General features: G+C 40.0%; 1 protein-coding gene across 7 annotated transcripts in view; it reads left to right on the forward strand.

Annotated features, from left to right (window-relative positions):
• Positions 1 to 6043, forward strand: part of MAP9 (microtubule associated protein 9) — a 29538-nt gene extending 23495 nt beyond the window's left edge. For all 7 annotated transcript variants that reach the window (XM_070415426.1, XM_070415433.1, XM_070415429.1 and 4 more), the window contains exon 14: positions 1558 to 6043. In XM_070415426.1, coding sequence (XP_070271527.1) covers positions 1558 to 1680 — 123 coding nt within the window. In that variant the 3' untranslated portion in view covers positions 1681 to 6043. The remainder of the gene's footprint in view (positions 1 to 1557) is intronic.
• Positions 6044 to 21581: the final 15538 nt, after the last annotated feature.

Genomic DNA, 21581 nt, shown 5'->3' on the forward strand with positions numbered 1-21581 from the left:
TTTATCTTATATTTTTGTAAATATCAAGGACTAAAAGTAATGGTAGATAAAATGTCTGCTATAAAGCTAATATTTATTAAATGATATGTAACTTGCTGAAAATTAAAAACTCTGATATACCCATACAGTTAAGATGAACCAAATAATTGAGCAAAATCTCACAAAAGGGCTAAAGAAATGATGTGCTCAAGCTCAAAAATAAACAAAGAAACATGAGGCTCAATTTTCTACTATTTGTAAAAGATCTGAAATATTCCTTGCTGCCATGATCTGTTCAGCCTTTGTACCTAATAAAATTACTTCTGAGAACCTGTTCTCAGAAAATGATCACTAACTTAGACCAATTATTATCTTTGAGTTATGGAGTTATAGGTCTTTTTTTCTGGTTTACATAATTCTTTTTAAAAATGACTTTTAATATTTAAAAAATTAAGTGCTGCATTAATACCTATTTTTATTATAAAGTAGCAATATTCCCTAGCTGCTATTTGTTTTTAACCAATTAAATTAGGAAATGACATTTAAATATCTTATAATGGACTAGAAGCCTGGTGCACAAAAATTTGTGCACTCGGGGGGGGGGGGCGGTTCCCTCAGTCCGGCCTGTGTCCTCTCGCAGTTTGGGACCCCTCAGGGGATGTCCACCTGCTGGCTTAGGCCAGCTCCCTGGGGTATCGGGCCTAAGCTGGCAGTCAGACATCCCTCTGGCAGCCCGGGATCCCTCAGGGGATGTCCACTTGCCAGCAGGGAGCAGACCTAAGCTGTAGTTGGACATCCTTAGCACTGCTGAGGCAGGAGAGGCTCCCGCCACCACCGCTGTGCTGGCAGCTGGCAGCCTGGCTTGTGGCTGAGCAGAGCTCCCCCTGTGGGAGCGCACTGACCACCAGGGGCAGCTTCTGCATTTAGCGTCTGCCCCCTGGTGGTCAGTGTGTGTCATAGTGACCAGTCATTCCCAGTCGTTCTGCTGTTAGGGTCAATTTGCATATTACCCTTTTATTATATAGGATAGAGGCCTGGTGCACTGGTGGGGGCTGGCTAGTTTGCCCTGAAGGGTGTCCCGGATCAGGGTGGGGGTCCCGCTGGGGTGCCTGGCCAGCCTGGGTGAGGGGCTGAGGGCTGTTTTCAGGCTGGCCACACCCCCTTCAGAGAGGGGGGTCCTGCTGGGGTGCCTGGTCAGCCTGGGTGAGGGGCTGATGGCTTTTTTCAGGCTGGCCACACCCCCCGGTGACCCAAGCTCCCAGCCTCTCCTTTTTTTCTTCTTTTTCCTGGGTTTTATTTATCTTCTATAATTGAAACTCTGTAGCCTTGAGTAGAGCCGTGGACCGGCCAGGGCAGGCGGGACCCAAGCCTCCTGCTCGCTCCAGCTCTGTGGCTGCCGCCATCTTAGTTGGGTTAATTTGCATACTTGCTCCTGATTGGCTGGTGGGAGTGGCTGGTGGGCATGGCTTGAGCATAGCAGAGGGATGGTTAATTTGCATGTTTCTCTTTTATTATATAGGACTATTTTGTTCTGTTTATACATGTATATAAATTTATAATTTTCTCTTTTCTTTTTAGGAAAAGAAAGAAAGGCAGGAAAGAATGGAACGAAAAGTAAAAAAACGTCATCCCTTTCTTGAAAATGAGGCACTTCCTCCATGGAGTCCTCCAAGCAGAACTGTGTTCTCAAAAGTGATTTGATAATTCTACTTCTTGCATTATTTAGTTATTAATTCAGTAATGTTAGCCATAGTTTTAAAACTACGTATCCAGTTATTTATAGTTAGAATATTTATTTTAAATTAAATGCCAGCCACTTCTGCTGATCATGAAAAGGATACTTTGGAGCTTAACCAGTGAAAACATTGAAAGTGGTTTTTGAGCTGTAGATAAACCGCCTCAAATGAAAAGCTCTAATCATCAGAATGCTCTTACCTTTAAAATACCCTTTATCATGTGCTGAGGATTCTTACAATCAGGTGATCAGTGATCACTTTCTCTATGCTGTTCAGGTTATTTAAGTATGTTTATTCCCAATAGTAAAAAGGAAACCATTTAGATACAATAACTATAGAAATAATCGAATTTATATATGATTATACATCTAGATTCAGGTTTTTAAATGAATGGTTGCTGGGGAGTATGAATATATTATTCTAAAATTGATCTTTAGCTCAAAGCAGTTGCATTTGCACTTTGCAAGCTAGAATTTTGGTCAACTGAGGAGTAGTTCAGTAGAATGCTAATCATTGAGGCATTTTATTTAAGAATTCTGTCTTATGTTTTAATATGAATGAGCTTTACCTGTTCTCGGCTTATGTGACAATCACAGGCACTTTGTCATGGGGAGACCTCTGAAATTTGTTATTTTAAATTCTATCTCGCTTTATTGTTTCAGTGATACCAAAAAGATATCCATTCCATGGTAGTGATATACTTACACATTAGTTATGGAAATTCCACAAGAATTCAAGGTCATTATCACTATTATTATTTTTCAGACTGAAGCCATAAAATTGATAAGAGCAATTTTTGTCCTTTTAACTAATCCAGAGTCTTATAGCTTGTATTTGGAAGACAGCTGTATGTATGAGACGGTAACTTGTAGAAAATGTTCAATCAGTTTTTATTTATTAGATCTCTGCATATCCTTCTATTTATTGGACTCATACTTGAATTGGTCAGCTAGTTTATCACAGACCAAGTGAACGCTCTCAGAGTTGAAATGCTACTTTAGCCAACGTGCAATGCAATAATGGATAAGAATAAGCAGTTACTATTTATTAAGCACCTATTTTATTCTCTCTGCTGAGTCTTTACAAATGTTATTTCCATCTTTACAACAACTCATCAGGGTAGGTATTATTAGTCTCATTTTGCAGATAAAATACGGAGACTCAGAGAAATCAAGTAAGTTGCCACACTCTTAGCATGTGACTGAGTTGGGATTAGCTAGACCTGATTAAGTAGGTCACCCTCCAGAAGCCACATGCCCATTTCATGCTCTCACATGGCCTCAGAGAATTTTCTCAAGCCCTCTGTGTTATATCAATCTTACAAACACATTTTACCTCTCAGATCCTACAATCACGTATTATTATCCAGAGATTATCTTTCCCTTAAGAAATAGCTGTAGACATCTATAAAGTAGAAACAGAATTCATAATATTTAAGGATTTAGTCAAATGCTTTGTATCTAGGATTAGAATGTTAGAAAAACCAGCAGGTTATGGAACATAGGCGTTGAGATAGCACTCAGGAGTTTCACACTCTGAGAATTTTGCTACAGTGAATATGCAAGGTAAGAAAGATGTCATGGGTCCCTTTGTAAGGTCACATCAGTGCTACAGACAAATAAACGACATTGTTATGCAGCCTGAACTAGGAGAATACTTAATCATTACCAGCAACATGTATTATCAGCATGGAATTTAGGGCCTCTTACTCATCTGTGTGTCCCCCATAGTACCAAACACAGTGCCTACCAGAATAGATTGTTAAGTGCTTATTGCATCTAATTAGCTGTTCAAAGCTAAAAATATACTTGCAAATTCCAGGAAGTAAAAGGAAAAATAGAAAAAAGGATAGCTACTTTTATGGCTGTGAAATCATAAATGTGTCATAGATTTCCCATTAATATTTATTTCAACTTCCTGATCATTTTCTTCTACATTATCACATTTAGTGGGTTACCATTATCACCTCTAAGTTGTCAGAACTGAATGAAATTAATTAATGTAAAGGATATGGCACATATGGTTTATTGATGTTCATTTTTTTCATTATTGACTACCGTGAGACCTGTATTTCCCTATTTTGTATGTATGAGAAGGTTAACATAGATGGGGTTGATAATGGCTATTTGACATATATAAGAAGAAATCTTTGCTTTCCTGGTCAGTCTAGGTCAGTGGTTGGCAAACTGCGGCTCTTTGGCCCCTTGAGTGTGGCTCTTTCACAAAATACCACATGTGGGCACGCATGTACAGTGCGATTGAAACTTCGTGGCCCACGCGCAGAAGTCGGTATTTTGTGGAAGAGCCACACTCAAGGGGCCAAAGAGCCGCATGTGGCTCGCAAGCTGCAGTTTGCCGACCACTGGTCTAGGTCATAGCACTCAAAAGAGAATATGGAGGTGACCTCTACTTAGGGACCTCCTAAAAAGAAAAATAATTTCTTAGTGTTGCTTGTGAGGTAGGATGAAAAGAGAAATTGAAATGTTTGCAAAGACCCAACAAGCAATTTCCTTCAAAAGAATACTTTTGTCTTACTTTGATTAAAATATATATGTGTATAATTTCCTGTTTATAGCAACCAGTGCTGATTGAATTATCTAGTTGAATGAAGTCAACTCTTCTCCTGTAGCAGAAATAAAGCTGACTTTTGGGAGGTAGGCGAAAATATAGTCCTCTTTACCTTCTGAGATTTCAAGGGGAGAATCAAGCCTAGTAATAGTGTCTTGAATATATTCATCTATTTAAAGGATATAGTTTCCCCATATTTCCTTTAAAAGTCTCAAATATCAATGTACATCAGTGATTTTTAACTGGTGTGCCACAAGAATTTTTAAAACATGCACTGACCTCTTTTCCCTTAGATTGTCAAATAATAAAATGACAACACTATGATAGCCACCCAGTGTGAATAAGTTAAAAACAATTTTTTTGTCAGGTTGGAAAAACATATTTTTTTTTTGGTGCACTGCAGAATTTTAGTAATTAGTTTATGTGTGCCATGAGATGAAAATAGCTGATGTAGAAATTTTCTGATTAAGTTTTCATTAATTTATAAAATAAGGGAATTTTAATTCAAATTAACATAGGGTAAGCCTATAGATTTTCAGATTATTAAATTGTATTATCACTTAAAAATGCTGACACTTCAAAGTAAAGAAAATAGAAATGTAATGAATATTTTAAAACATTACCAAAAAAACATTTCCCTAGAAATTTAAGTATTAGTAATAAAAAGTAATTTTTATGCAGAATTTAAGTTTCAATAATCAAGAAAATAGTAGTGTTACATAAGTAAACAAACAACAGCATTTTAGATCAGAAGGAGGTTAAAGTTTTCTAAATGAAAGAAATTAACTGTTCAGGGATAACAATATTCTAGTGGTTTATAGAGCATCACATTTTTCAAGTGATAGTAGTGCACTTACTCTTTTAAATAGTATTGAAACGGATATTTTTCACTGTTGCCAAAGCAGTATCTGAGAGTAGTTAGGTGTCCACAGTAGTATGCAACTTACTAGATGTACCGGTTAATAAAAGGAATGTTAATAATTTAATAATCGTGACCCAAACTTTTTTTCTAAATTGAAGAAACTGATTCCCAAAGACTTTGTCTTGCCCGAGCTCACAAAACTACTGTAAGAAATCTGAATTAGAACTCAGGTATCAGGCTTCCCAGTTGTATTCTGCCCACCATTTACAATTTTGATAATCTGATAAAACGTTCACACTAATTTTTGTGACTGGTCATTATTGGTTGAATTTTATCCTCTCAGATGTGCCTTTATTTTTCCACTATCTCCATAACTATCCACCAGATCAAAGCAGGTCACCTACCCTACCACTTAGAGTGTGAAGAAATACTAAAGTTTAAGTCCTGGGTCATGGGCAGTAGAGAAAAGGAATTTCACAAAATAGGAAAAATTGCATGCTAGTCAAAACAGTTCCCAAGAGTAAACTAGTACAGGAAACATATTTTCCTCATTTAATCTTGGCTCTGATTTCAGGAGTGCTACATTTAAAAGTAATTAAACCCATATGCTTTCATTCTACACAAGGCAAACATCAATTTTCCTGCCTCCTAAGTACATTGGCTCACAGAATAATAAATGCTTAACTCTCAGAGACCTCTGAATTCTCTTACTTTAAAATTCCAGGTGATTTGATTATTTTAAATTATATATGTTGCAAGTAATCGTAGAATGTTAACTTGGGTGAACACAATTCTTGGTTGTTGACCTTGGGATGTTAAGAATTATTTGAGGAGATGTATTTAATGTCTGCTTTTTTATCTCGCATATTTTCATGTAATGCTTAATTAAAGTGAACCATTCAAGATTTATTTTATTGGGTGATATTATTTATTGACTCTGCCAAAATTTAATTTCATAATATTAGGAAATGTGGTATGAATTTTATTTGTGGACTAAAGATGAAATAATGATATTATGTTGATGTACCTTTTATTAGAAATGACTGAAAATGTGGATATAAAACTTTTTTTTTACTTAAAACATTACACAAACTACAAAGATAATGGAAGATTATATAATTATCAAATAATTGGAAAATAGAAATAGTAAAAGTTACCTACACTCCCACCCCCTAAAGACAATCATAGTTAATATATTATTACTCCTCCAGTTTTTAGGTACCAGTGCATTTTCCCGTACTGAAATTAAGCTGAATGTAAAGGTAGATAAGATTTTCTCTCTCTATTTTTCTCCCTGTCTCTCTGTTTCTGTGTCACTCTCCATGCTACCTATGTGTGTGTATGTATAATACAGAACACATACACATACAGGCATATACTCAAACATAACATTTTTAATTCTTTAACATAGAAATTGAACTATACAATTGGTAACCAGGTTTTTCTACTCAACAATATATAATGAACATATTTCCACACTATCATAGCTTTTTAATAGCAGGGTTGTAGGTTGCAGTGGAGTAATCTTTGATGCTGTAACTATATAATTTATTTAACATTTTGGGGCAATTTGTTTTCTGACAAATGTTTACGATAATAAGTAACAATACAGTAAACATCCTTGTATTCAATATCCTTATTATTGAATATAAGAGGTGGTAGGCCTTATTAAATCTATAAAATGAATAAAGAACTTATAATATTTAAGGAGTTACTCAAACATCTTGTAGCTAGTGCTAGAATATCAGAAAACCTAGCAGTTTATGGAACACAGGCTTTGAGGTAGTTACTCAAGAGTGTCACAATCTGAGAATTAACTTTCTCTCTGCAGTGCGTATGCAAGGATGTCATGGGTCACTCTATAAGGTCATATCAGCGCTATAGGTAAATAAAACAAATTTCATAAATAAAGTTAGAAACCTTTTTATACTTCCAGAACTACAAGACATGGAATGGGAGTTAGTTAATGGGCATAGGATTTCAGCTCTGCAAGATGGAAAGATTTCTGGAGATTCGTAGCAAAATAATGTAAATGTGTTTAACACTATGAACTGTAAACTTAAGAATGGTTACGATGGTAAATTTTACCCCAATTTTAAAAAAATTGCACAGCAAAACAAGTGAACACAAAAAGCTTACCCGTTCATTCATAGGAAAAATATAGAGAAAACTTCACCCCTTATTATAGAATATGTCTTTTATGGTCTGATCAACTTTCTCATACCAGATGACCCATCACTGACTCAATTACAGTTGCCAGGGGAATGTCATATGCTGATGGGCTTACACCTAGACTGACTGCTGAGGAACAAAGCAACAATTCACCTAAACCATCTAATAACTTTCAGACTTTTTTCTTGGATATATTTTCCACTTAAATTTTTTTAGATAAGCTTCAGGTTCTTTTTAAGCTTTGAAAACAAAATTATGATTTTTGGTAGAATCACAGTAACCATGCATAATAATAAATTTTTTTGGTTTGAAAAGATAGCATCAAACCAATCCCTTTCCAGAGAATAATTAATGTTCACTTGTATTTTTGTATGTAAATCCATTTATCTTTTAAAAATAATTAACCTTTGATGTTCATGGAAAAAAAATAGCAGTTGTAAGATGCAGGAATGATTTCCACAATATTCTGTATAATATGAAAGCCCAGTAATTGGACTGGCTATGCCAAGTGTTAATCTATGTAGTGAGTATAACTGTATGGATAAAGCCAAGTTCCTGCCCTTTGTGGTTTATATTCTAGTTGGGAAAAGAAACACTGAACAAACAAATACATACTGTAATGTCCATCAGTTCTAAATACAATCAATATAGTCACCTATTACCAGGGTAAGGTAGAGAAATAGAGGCTAATGTGTAGGGTTATCAGAGCTCTGTCTGAAGAGAGTAATTCTAAGCAAAAACCTAAGAGGAGTGAATGACAAACCATTTGAGTACCTGGAAGAACAGCACTGGGACCTATATGGCTTCATGGGCCATGATACAGACTTTGATTTCATTCTAAAATATATATATACTACAGGCCCGGTGCACAAAAATTTGTGCACTGGCGGGGGGGGGGGGGGGTGTCCCTCAGCCCCACTTGTGCCCTCTCACAGTCTGGGACCCCTCGGGAGATAACAATGTGCTTGCTTAGGCCTGCTCCCGGGTGGCAGAGGGTGCAGCCCCTGGTCAGGCTCAGAGCAGGGCCAATTGGGGGGTTGGGGCGCCGCCCCCTGTCACACTCAAGGCAGGGTCGATGGGGAGGTTGCCGCGCCACCCCCTGTCACGAACAGAGCATGGGCCGATCAGGGGGGTTGGGGCTCCGTACCCTGTCACACACAGAGCAGGGCCGATCAGGGGGTTGGGGTGCCGCCCCCTGTCACCCACAGAGCAGGGCCGATCAGGGGGTTGGGGCACTCCCCCCTGTCACACTCAGGGCAGGGCCGATGGGGAGGTTGCGGCTCCACCCCGTCACACACAGAACAGGGCCCATGGCGGGGTTGGGGCACCACACCCTTTCACACACACAGCAGGGCTGATCAGGGGGTTGGGGAGCTCCCCCCTATCAGGCACAGAGCAGGACCGATCAGGGGATTGGGGCGCCTTCTCCTGTCACGAACAGAGCAGGGCGGATAGGGAGGTTGTGGCCCCGCCCCCTGTCACACACACAGCCCCAGGACGATCAGGGGGTTTGGGCTCTGCCCCCTGTCACGCTGCTCCAGGGGCCAGGAGGCCTCGTGGCTCCGCTGATCCCAGTGCTGGGAGGCCTCGTGGCTCTGCTTGACACAGGGGCAGTGAGGCCTCGCTGCTCCGCTGATCCCGGTGCTGGGAGGCCTCCCTGCTCCCTGCTCCGCTGATCCCAGTGTTGGGAGGCTCTGCTGATCCCGGTGCCAGGAGGCTTCACGGCTTCGCTGATCCCGGGGCGTGAGGCCTCGTGGCTCCGCTGATCCCAGGTTCGGGAGGCCTCGTGGCTCCACTGATCCTGGTACTGGGAGGCATATTACCCTTTTACTATATAGGATAGAGGCCTGGTGCACAGGTCGGGGCCGGCTGGTTTGCCCTGAAGGGTGTCCTGGGTCAGGATGGGGGTCCTGCTTGGGTGCCTGGCCATCCTGGGTGAGGGGATGATGGCTGTTTGCAGCTGGTCACACACCCTTCAGGGTGGGGGTCCCCACTGGGGTGCCTGGCCATCCTGGGTGAGGGGATGATGGCTGTTTGCAGCTCGTCACACCCCCTTCAGGGTGGGGGTCCCCACTGGGGTGCCTGGCCAGCCTGGGTGAGGGGATGATGGCTGTTTGCAGCTGGTCACACCCCCTTCAGGGAGGGGGTCCCCACTGGGGTGCCTGGCCAGTCTGGGTGAGGGGCTAAGGGCCGTTTTGAGGCTGGCGGGCAACTGAAGCTCCCAACCTGTCCTTTTTTTCTTTTTTCTTTTATTCTGGGATTTATTTACCTTCTATGGCTGTCACTGGAACTGAGAGCCAGCTTTCTCTCTGAGGCTCGGCTCCAGCTCTGAGACCTCTTCTGCTGAAAGCAGGTATCTGGTTTGTTTGGGTTCTATAATCGAAACACTGTTTCAACTCCAGCTCTGAGGCCCTGCTGGCTGAAAGCAGGTTTCTGGTTTTTTTTATCTTCTATACTTGCAACAATGTTTCTTAAACTGCAAGCTCAGAGCCCAGCAGCGGCAGGCGGGGAATGTTGGCTTCCTCCATCACTGAAGCAAGCAAGCCTCCTGTTCGCTTCAAGCTACCTGGCTGCCGGCCACCATCTTGGTTGGCAGTTAATTTGCATATCTCGCTGATTAGCCAGTGGGAAGGGTAGCAAAGTTACGGCTAATTACCATGTTTCTCTTTTATTAGATAGGATAATACAAATTGTCCCCTTGGGAGTTCCATTGGGAGACTGGGAGTTCGATCGCTCACTATGACGTGTGCTGACCACCAGGAGGCAGCGGGAATGAAAGGCCCCAGCTGGCCCTGATCACCGGCCAGGCCTTAGGACCCTACCTGTGCATGAATTTCATGCACCAGGCCTGTAGTCATAATATAAAATTGTAGAATTAGCAGTAACCTCACACATTCTTAATATAGAAAATTTTCATAGACAGTTGGGTGGACTTTAGGGAGCACGAATGAGGTATTGGGAAGCCTTTGCAATTGTTCAGGAGAAAAATGATAGTGGTTGAAGGAGGTGTATGTCATCGAATTCCAGTTGTGTTTAAAGAAGAAGCTGTAGGATTTACTGATGGGTTAGATGAAAGTGTAGGGGGGAAAAAGAATCAAGGATGGGCTGAGCGACTGAATAGTGCTGTTATTTATCAAACTAGGAACACTGGGAAGTTTGGGAGGGAAATAAAGAGTTCTTTTTTGTAAATATTAATTGCCAAAAGACATGTAGCAACTTTGGATATTAAAATCCAAGGAGAAAAGCTCTAGATTTATAAATTTGGGCATCACCAACATACAGATGGTATGGTATAAAGTGATGGGATTAGATGAGATTACCTAGAGAGTGAGTATAGTATAGAAGAAAAGAGGATCCCAGACAAAATACTAGTGATACCAAACAAATGGGTTTGGCTGCGTGCCACAAATTGAGACAGGTGCTGATGCAAAAGGAAAGAGGTTTATTCAGGTGTAGATGTGGGAGAATGGTGGACTCAAAGATGTCTCAAAGACCATCTTCTCTTCCTGCTCATCAAGTCTGTGGTTCTTAAAGGGATAAGTATGGGAGGGCTTTTTTTTGTTTTGTTTTTTTTGGTCCTATCCAGTTATCTTGCTGGATAGGGGCCCTACCCATTCATCTTTCTAGTCCTTGGTGCCCGCAGTGCAACCCCTTCCCCCATTCCATCTTGGCCAATGGGGAGACTTCCCTGTCTCCCTGATTGTGTAGGTATCAGGGTCAGTGGGGAGTGGAGGAGGGCCTGCAGGACACCTCAGGAAGTCTGAAGATACCACAGCCTTCAGCCTGCCTTCCCATGCTGGAAATAGCACCCACACATCCAAGGGAGCTGGTGGATCCCAGCACACCTGCACCTTCTACACAGCCCCACAGCCCACCCCTCTGATTCTCTATGGTACCACTAGGGTGACCCAACATTTAGAGGTGAGAAAGAGGAAAAGACAGAACACATGAGACTGAGAAATATGATCCAGAGTGGTAAGAATACATTCTGGAGAGGTGGATTCCATAGAAATCAATGGAATAAAGTGTTTCAAGAAGGAGAATGATGCACAGTGTCAAATCTTTCTGACAGATCACGTGATCAGGAGCCTGACCATTGACCTATTTGGTAAAACAGAAGTCAATGTAACCTATAAATTATGATTTCAACAGGGAGATGGGATGACGACCTGATTAGAGTGTTTCTAAAGAAAGAAGGGGAAACAGGAAATTGATTTAGAAGTATTAATTAACCTCTCTCTGTATATATGCTTTGCAGTAATTAGGAACAGAAAATTGGGAGGGGTTATCATAGCTGAAGGAATGTAGGGTCAAGGTTGAGATTATTTGTTTTTAAGATGAAGTATTTATAGCTTATTTGCAATATTTAACACAAATGAAAGAGATGCTTCATGTGCTTTTAAAGGCAATTCCTATTATAGAAATAAATTAATTTAGATGAAAATTATCTATGCCATTCTGACAATAATGTTAGTATTTTCCCCCTCAGCAAGCATAATTTAATAAGAAAAAGTACTTTGAGTAATAAATTAAAATGTAGTGCCTGTATATCATGAATAGATGATGCCTGTCAAGGATCTTTCACATTAAGGATACACATTTCTGGCTCTGCTTAAAACAAACACAAAAAAGAGTATTATATTAAACCACCATAAAACTAAGCAATAATAAATGTTTGTTTGGAATTTTATGCACAGACAAAGTTTTTATTTACAGACAAAAATGGCAAGGCTTTTGAAAAAATTCCCTAAGTAACAAATATGTTTATTTGGAAATTCATTTAAATAATTATAATTCTCTATATATTAACATGTAATTTCAGAAAATGGTTTAAATAAATACATCCACACATATTATTTTTATGTAGAAGGAAACATTTGCAAGGAAAGTAGAATATATAAACACTATGGATTCATGCCATCCAAATTGTTATTACTGGCTGAATGTCTTAGCTTAAACTACCCTACATCACAAAAGAAAGAAAATGTCAATTTTCAAGTGAATGATAATTATTATCATCCATGAGACAGGATAGCAAGTGAAATTTGTCATAAATTTTAAGCTTCCAGATGTTCTTGATTGTAAAAAGCATATGTTTTATTTATACAGGAGAGTTGCCTGATTAGAAACCACTAGTAAGATAAATAAAAAAGCTAATATCTTATTTTTTGCCATTACACTTTCATTTGACTCCCAACTTCTTCCTTATAAAATTCACACATTTCTATGAGCTACTTCAAATACTTTGTAAAAGAAGGCTTGGTATAAAGAGCAAAGTGTATTTCTTAGAGAGCAGAGGTGAATATAGCTCTTTTTTATGAATTTTGAAACCAGGTGATTGGAAATATGCTTTAATATAGCTTTATGGCTACATTTCCTCAAGCAATGCTGTCCAAATCCATCAGAAATGGACTCTATTTGGAGAATATTGTTTTCCTCTGACAGTATATCTGGTTTCTTGTAGGTCCAATTTTATTTTACTCAGGTAGCAATGGTATTGTTACAGTTTTAAATAAACAAATTGTAGGAAACAAACATTTCCAATAAAAAAAAAATCCTTGTATTTGCTCAGAGGATACAGCTATAAAACAGAAAAGAAGGTGCAATGTGGAGAGAAAGTAATGTTTTAAAACATGGCATGCTTGGGAGGACTTTTCTGTAGCACAAATCATCACACTATTTGTCAATGCCATTTAAAAATCAAATTAAGCTCCTTAGAAAGGAAATTATTTTGATCTAACTCAATTAAATTAGAATGCCCACTAAAAGCATGCATAGTTCAAACTACAGGACCTGTCCTGGAATTTAATACTTTACGAGGAAATAAACAACCTTGCCTTTCCAAATTAAACTGAAGGCCACCACTGGGCTTCTCTTCCCTTCTTTTTATCTTTTGTATTGAACTTCATTTCCCATTTCCCAGAATTCTGTAGAAGATGCTCTGGCAGCTTGCAGTATTTTTAGTTGATTTAAAGATGATATTGCTGACATGCTGAACTACTATGTTCATACTTTTCTGACTTGGCAAATGAATTGGGATACATGAAGGAAATGTGTTTATTCTATTTAAAAATCTCCTTTTAAAGGGACCATGTTAAATGACATATTTCAAAAGCACTCATAAGCAATTGCCCATCTTTTTGAAATTGAACATAGTTCAAAAGCACTCATAAGCAATTGCCCCATGCTGCCTATTATTTTCTGCTCATAGAATTTCTCTCAGGGCCTATAAAATCATACCTCTTGCATATAATAGTGAAATGTTCATCCTTAAAAATTTTATCCTGCAGACTCTCACCCTTTTTTTTTTCATGGTTGGAAAATTAATTCCAGATTTATTATTTTGAGCCATCTATAGGAACCCATAGAACTCACAGGATCACCTGAGTAATTCATAAGAATAAAGTTTTGCACTGAAACAGATAAACAAAAAAAGAAACTTCTTGAAATATTTTGTCATTTGTTTTTAAAACTATGCCATTTTCTTCAAGTTTTCAATAAAATTGAATTATAATGCCTTCAGACAGAAATAACTTCTAAATTTAGAAGTTAGAGAATGGTTAGATTCCCCTGAATTGGATATTGGACCTGTTAAAGCTCATTGAGCTTACTTGTTTCATTTTTTTTCCCTCTGGACAGAGTGCAGTGGCCTACTGAAGGCAGAATCCAAACCCAGAGACTTTTACTCACATGCGCAGTTTGGTGATAACTACTCAGCACAGGTCGACTGTGAATGGCTATTAGTGTCAGAATGGGGCTCATGACTCAAGTTATCCTTCCTGATGTTCAAAGTGGAAGAAGAGCTGACTGTGGCTATGACTACAGTGAGCTCTTTGGTGGTCTTGATTCAACGGCAGTGGGACGTGATGATTCAGTGGATCAGGGGTAAATACAGTACCAACAGGATACCATAGTCATGATAAAAATGCCTATTGATTCATGATTGACATGTGTAACATGTTCAAAACAGCACTGTTTTTACAAAAAAAATTACATTAATGGTTTGACACATTATAACATACCTTCTCACTTCTTACCCTTTCCCATCTCTGGTGAATTTGGTCAATAATATCAAATGAATCAGATGAATTCGGTAGTGATAATGTCTTGTTACTGTCCTCATTCTAAATTTTATATTCTTGGTTTTATAGTTCAATAAACATTTAAAAAATTTAATCATATAAATGAAATATACTTAAACACACACATTTGACAATGTTGTCACTTTCCTAAATTAAAGCATAAAATAAAAAAGAATATGCACCCCATTCAGATTGACATTCTCTTTTCAACAAACATGTTTGGTGGGAGTGGATGGTCCTCCACAGGTGTGGGGATCGGCTGGATGTTGCATGTTGTTCAACTGGAGGGTGTCACTGTGCACAGGACACATTGCCAGGTACAGGCCAGAGTGTGCCACCATGAGAAATAAGAAAAAATAAAGCTTAAGGTTTCCTCAGTGCTTTCTTTCCCAGAATCCACTGCATCAATATCAAATCGTCTTCTGAATATATATTTTAGTTTGACATGAGTTCCAATTTTTTACTGTCTATTAGTATCTATTACTTAAACAATACCGTTAAACTCCTGTCCAAATACAGACTGAAATGAAACCAAAGAATGTACATACTTAATTGCATAGCACATGGACATGGGCAGTAGGGTGGTGAAGCCTTGGGGGCTGTACAGTGGCTGGGAATGAGAGATATATACAATACTATCAATAATAAAAAATATATTAAAAAATAAAAGAAGAGCAAACTGATTACATACAAAAAAGGGAAAGACACAATAGGTAGTGTAGGGTTGCTAGCTCTATCTGGTACATGGATAATAAATGAGAAAAAAATAAAGAGAAAGGAACTTTTTTTTTCAGATGTGGGTGGTCATGGGGTTTGAGCAAGTTTTTAAATCATAAAAAAGAAACAACAGGTTTCTACATTGAAGAATTTTAAAAGAATGAAACCATTGTGATCCAAAGTGCTGATGTGAGATACTGGGCTACAATTCAAAAGAAGATAGTGAAGAATGACTTTAAGGAAAACAGGGAATTGTGTGGACTGGGAGGTTTCTCCGAGACAGCAGATGGCAGGCAGGGCCAGACTGGGTATTTCCCTCACACTCTGCTTGGGGATATTAAGCTGGCACACAGCTTACACATAGTTTTTAATAAGTGCATATTAACATTAATATTGTTCAGGGTTCAAGTCTTTAAAAACTGTTTTGAGGTTTAAAAAACTGTTGCTTCACAAAGCATAGTGCATTTTGCACATGTTTGCTACTGTATTAATGTGTGAGACAACTGAATAAAGTAAAATATTTGAAATGTTATTCTCATCTGTTTGCCGGCCCATAAATCTATGTGAACAGCGATTACAATTCCAATTCAGCATTATATTACATGTATTTTTGAAATGAGTTTGGTGTCTATTTCTTCCCTGGGGGTTAGAGACATGGTTTTAATCCAGGGCAAGACTCATTCTCTAATATGAAGTTATGCACCCTGGCAGATGTCAATAGTAAGCAAGTCATAGATGCTTCAAATTGTCAAGCACTAAGTCAATGAATATAGTTTATCTAATTATTTTTAGAGGCAATGTTATGCTTGAGGGCCAAATAACCAGAAAACAGCCATTTCTCAGCAGAACAGTTGCATAAAAACTATTGGGGTGGCAGAGTTCTACAGCACATCCCCTCTGTTCTATTTCTGGCACAGCTCGTTGGTGAGGAATTGCTAGGATTTTTTCTATCAGGAATAGTTTGTAAGAACATGGTGGATAGCCACACCTAACTGTCATTTCTTCCAAACAAAACAAAATGTATAAGAAAGATGCCAGAGGTATTATGAGAGTCTGTCAAGTTAGTTCTACAGAGTTTATTTGACTCTTTTCCCTGTTCCCAAAGAGGAGAAAACCCACAGTCTGTGTTAGAGCTGATTCCATTCACGGTAGTTTGATTTAGGTCCTCCCTCCATGATTGTGGCACATGTTCCTTTCTTGCTTCAGAGAAAATAAGCTTAAAAATCCTCAGAATACACATGGCTATCTATGACTCTTTTAAAAAGTGCTTTGGAGGAGTTATTAAAACATTTTTTAAGGATCAGACCACCTTGCAAAGCACAGTTTTCAGTGTTTACCAGTATATAACTGGACCCCTTGGAAGGAATTCAGCATGATCACCTTACAACATATATTTCTCTGGTACTTCTTGATTCCTGTGCAGACTGAACTTCTTTTAGATGAACATATGTCTAAAAGTAAAACAAGTTTGATATTGGAGAATACAAGTAATAAAAGCCAAGAGCCTGGCAGAAGGAGACATCTTCTATGCATTTGTGCCACTTTGGTTAAAGAAGTCTTGTTAATTCATGAGCAGAAGTAAGAGGCAGAAAGGGCTAAAGCTGGTCAAGCTCGAGTTAGGTCAGTGGGATGGGTAGGGAAGACTGTGACAATTCAGAAAAACAGCCAATGTTTTTGCCTTGGCCTCATGCTTCCCTCCCTCCCTCCCTCCCTCCCTCCCTCCCTCTCTCCCTCACACTCTCTCTCCTTCCCTCCCCCTTCCCTCCTTCTTCTTTCTTTTTCCTTCCTTCCTTCCTTCCTTCCTTCCTTCCTTCCTTCCTTCCTTCCTTCCTTCCTTCCTTCCTTCCTCCCTCCCTCCCTCCCTCCCTCCCTCCCTCCCTCCCTCCCTTCCTTTCTTTCCCTTCTTTCTCTGTAACTGAACAAAACAAAAGAAAACTAATAGACAAGTAAGAAAAAATCAAGTCTATATTTTATTTGGAGATTTTGGGTGACAGTTGGCAATTATAAACTCAAGGAGTAAATAGAATAACACCTTCTCTACATTAAGAACATAGCCTGGCTGGTGTGGCTCAATGGTTGAGCATTGACCTATAAACCAGGAGGTCATGGTTCGATTCCCAGTCAGGAAATATATATATTCCTAAAAAGAATATGGCTCACTGAAATCTTTTTGTTGGAAGTTGTGTTTGAGGGCAAAATCTCCTCCAAAAAAATAGAGATTTGTGAATATGACATCACGGATCCTGGATGCCCTCATCAGTGGCATCACACAGCTTACATTCTAAGGAAAAGGGAGTTAACATCATTTTAGTTTGTAAGGACACTCTGCACTCTTCTCCAACCATAAATATAAAATTCAAAAAATAATTTAAAAATTGACTGATCAATTTTTTGTAGAAAAAATTAAAAGTCACAAAAATTCCTAAGAATTGAACAATACTACACTTGATTTGAACAACCAAATTTGAAGTGCACTGTATTTATTTATTTATAAGGAAAACAAGGATGTTTATTTAAACATTATTGGTTGGTTGACTTTGCAGGCTTGAATTAAAATAAATGAAGAAAAAAATTACAAAGTTATCCAAGCATACCCTCAGAAGTATAACAACGCAACATTTGTTTATTCTGAAGAAAACAGGAAATGGGCCTATGATATTAATAACACCCATAAAATCAAAGCAGATAGAATGAATGACCTTTCCCTGAAGCCACTGTTACTATTTGGTGGTGTATTTTTTGGACATTTTATAAAATATATGAACAAAGAGTAGAAGGATGTGCAAACCATGTGGGAACAAGGAAGCTGTTGCATGAAATGTTTTGGACTGGGATCATCTGTGCCCATCTGTTCCTACTACTTAGAAGAAAGAGATATTCTCAAGCTCTTTAAAGTTAAATGAGATCAGAAAACTGTTACATTATGTTAGAGTTATTGGTTCCTAGAGGCAATATTCACATTATTTCCCCTATCGCCTCCTTGGGTTTGCTACCTCCTCCCATTTCATTCTCATGTTACCAAGATGCCTGAGGGCTAAGGCCACCAGATCATCACTGGAAAAAGTGATGAGATGAAAATTAGGTTTACAGCTACCCACTGGCTTTCTTGCTATGCTAACAATCAGGTAGTAATAGAAGGATCCTTTCAACCTATAAAAACCTAAGTTACAACATCTATTATACACAACACTAGTTTTAAGACCTGGCATTTATTGAAAAGGAAAACATGGAATTGTACTTGCTTGAGATTTTACTCAGTTACATCCCTTGTATTCACCAAAATCCTTAATGAAAAATAAAACAATATAAAACACATTTTTTTTGCTTGTATTATTATTTAAGAACTACTTTGAGTTAGGGTGTGTGGTTTGTTGAGCTCCTTCCTTTCATGTTTCTATAAACAACTTAAGAATAATAGAACTAATTTGTACTCTGTCATTGAATCATGAGTTTTTAACTTACTGTATGGGAGCACAGGAGACTTAGTTGGAAAGTTTGTAAGGAGGAAATTCTGAAAAGGGGAGTTGGCTGAAGGTGGTTGCCCCTGTTTCTCAGAATTCCAACTTAGGGGAGTTAGCTGAAGGCAGCACTCCTAATTATTCCTTGACCCTTCCAAACAAGTCTGTGTACATGCGGACCCTTGGGTGTTTACCGAAACCTTTATGTTTAATCTTTAGGTGTCCTTGTTTAAAGGATACTGCAGACACGTGTGTCCTCCCAAGATTACTTACGCTACTGATTGTATCTAAAAGATAAACTCTAACTCAAACTGCTGTTACAATAAAAGCCTGAAGAGGCAGGCGAACGAGGCTGTCTGGTTCCTCTAGCCAGGCAGTCCCTTAGCTCTCTCTTTCACAGCAATCCTGTGTCAGAGTAATCAATCATCCATCACTCAGGGTCTGCTGGACAGCCCCGGCAAGTGGTTCCCTGTGTGAAGACCAAGGAACGCAATGAGACGTGGCAGAAACCTTGAAAATTAAGAATAAGGAAATGAAGACTGCACAGTAAGTCACTGGAGCCCGCTGGGGATTTTTACAGGGAGGGTCATTCACCAAAAATGTAATTATAATTAAGAGGAGAAAGCCCGAGAGAAAATATTTGTAATACAGAAAAAGAAAAGTTAGGTCAGCTGGTGTGGCTCAGTGGTTGAACATTGACTTATGAACCAGGAGGTCATGGTCCGATTCCCAGTCAGGGCACATGCCCTGGTTGTGGGCTTGATCCCCAGTGGGGGGCAAGCAGGGGGCAGCCAATCAATGATTCACTCTCATCATTGATGTATCTCTCTCCCTCTCCCTTCCTCTCTGAAATCAATAAAAATATGTTAAAAAAAGAAAAGTTAGTATGCATAGTACATTATGGGCTCCTCTAAATTATTAATAAAAATTAGACGTGCTTAATTTTAAAACCACCACCACCACCACACAGTAGAAAAAATCACCAGGGAGAAAGAACTACAACCACAAGGAGATACCATTTTTTATACATTACATTAGTAACAGTGTGGTAGTGACTTCTACTCACCCAGGACCACTGCTCCCTCCATCTTGGGATATGAAAGAATTACATTTCCCAACCTCTTTGCAATTAGAAGGAGTAGGTGATGAATGGCAGTTGGTGGCAAGAGGAAGTAATAGTATCACTATGGGATCTAGATGTTGAAAAATAATCTCTCTTCTTCTGCAGCAACCTTTGAAAACATTGGTTCCAGATGGCATAGTTACAGTGTTAGAAGAGAAAATGTTGGCAATAGACAAATAAAACTTTGGTTGTAGTAAACCACTGGGATTAGAGTTATTGATTATTTAATTTTTGTGGCACCATAATAATATTGTGACTGATAAGAAAAGTACAACAGATTGATGACATCCAATGGGGGTGGTTGTGTGGAGAAACAGAGTGTAGTGTGGGACATTCTTTTTGGGGAGCAATTTAGCATTTTGTTTAAAAATCTAAAATTTCATTCAGATTAACCAATGGTTTCACTTCTATGATTCTATCTAACAAAGATGTTTTCACAAGGTGAAAAAATATGCTCCTTGAAGAAAATCTTAAAACAAACTATTAAAAATGAGCTAAACACCCATAAGTAGGCAAAATGATTTTTCCAAAAATTATATCCAAGTCTAAATAATAAAGATTGTTTACATTTATCTACACTAATAAAAGAGAAAAATGGTAATTGGCGTATGACCGCTACCCTTCCGATTGGCTAATCAGCGTATCCTTATGCAAATTAACTGTCAGCCAAGATGGCGGCCGGCAGCCAGGCAGCTGGAAGCGAACGTGAGGTTTGCTTGCTCCAGTGACTGCAGATTCCAACGTTCCCCGCCTGACTTGCCGGACTCTGAGCTGGCAGTTTGAAACATTCTAACAAATATAGCCGGCTGGGATCTCAGAGCTGAAGTTATACATTGTTTCGATTATAGAACGCCAAACAAACCAGCAGCGGAAGCCTCAGAGCTAGAGCCAGAGCTAAAGCTGGCCCAGAAGAAAAAAAAAAAAGAAAAAAAGGAGTGGTTGGGAGCTTCAGTCAAAACCCCTAGCCTGAAAGCAGTCCTCAGCCCCTCACCCAGACTGGCCAGGCACCCCAGTGGGGACCCCACCCTGATCCAGGACACCCTTCAGGGCAAACCAGCCAGCCCCCAGGCCTCTATCCTATATAGTAAAAGGGTAATATGCCTCCCAGCACAGGTATCAGCGGAGCCACGAGGCCTCCTGGCACCAGATCAGCATGACAGGGGGCAGCGCCCAAACCCCCTGATCGCCCTGCGGCTCTGTGTGTGACAGGGTGTGGCGTCCCAACCCCCTGATCGGCCCTGCTCTGTGTGTGACAGGGGGTGGTGCCCCAACCCCCCCCCCCCCCCCACGGGCCCTGCTCTGTGTGTGACGGGGTAGAGCCATAACCTCCCCATCGGCCCTGCCCTGAGTGTGACAGTGGGGGCACCCCAACCCCCTGATTGGCCCTGCTCTGTGGGTGACAGGGGGCGGTGCCCTAACTCCCCTATCGGCCCTACTCTGTGCGTGACAGGGGGGAGCTCCCCAACCCCCTGATGGGCCCTGCTCTGTGCGTGACAGGGGGGAGCTCCCCAACCCCCTGATGGGCCCTGCTCTGTGCGTGATGAGGGGGGGGGGGGCAGTGCCCCAACCCCCTGATTGGCCCTGCTCTGTGAGTGACAGGGGGCAGTGCCCCAACCCCCTGATGGGCCCTGCTCTGTGAGTGACAGGGGGCAGCGCCCCAACCCCCTGATTGGCCCTGCTCTGTGCATCACAGGGGGTGGCGCCGCAACCTCCCCATTGAACCTGCCTTGAGTGTGACAGGGGGCGGTGCCCCAACCCCCCAATCAGCCCTACCCTGAGCGTGACTGAAGGTGGCATCGCAACCTCCCAATCTGCCCTGCTCTGTGCATGACAGGGGGCAGTGCCCCAACTCCCCAATCGGCCCTGCTCTGAGCCCGACCAGGG

Source organism: Myotis yumanensis, unplaced genomic scaffold (assembly GCF_028538775.1).
Source record: "Myotis yumanensis isolate MYYU_CA2020_CCGP unplaced genomic scaffold, mMyoYum1.0.hap1 SCAF_5, whole genome shotgun sequence".
In the NCBI taxonomy this organism is placed as follows: domain Eukaryota; kingdom Metazoa; phylum Chordata; class Mammalia; order Chiroptera; family Vespertilionidae; genus Myotis; species Myotis yumanensis.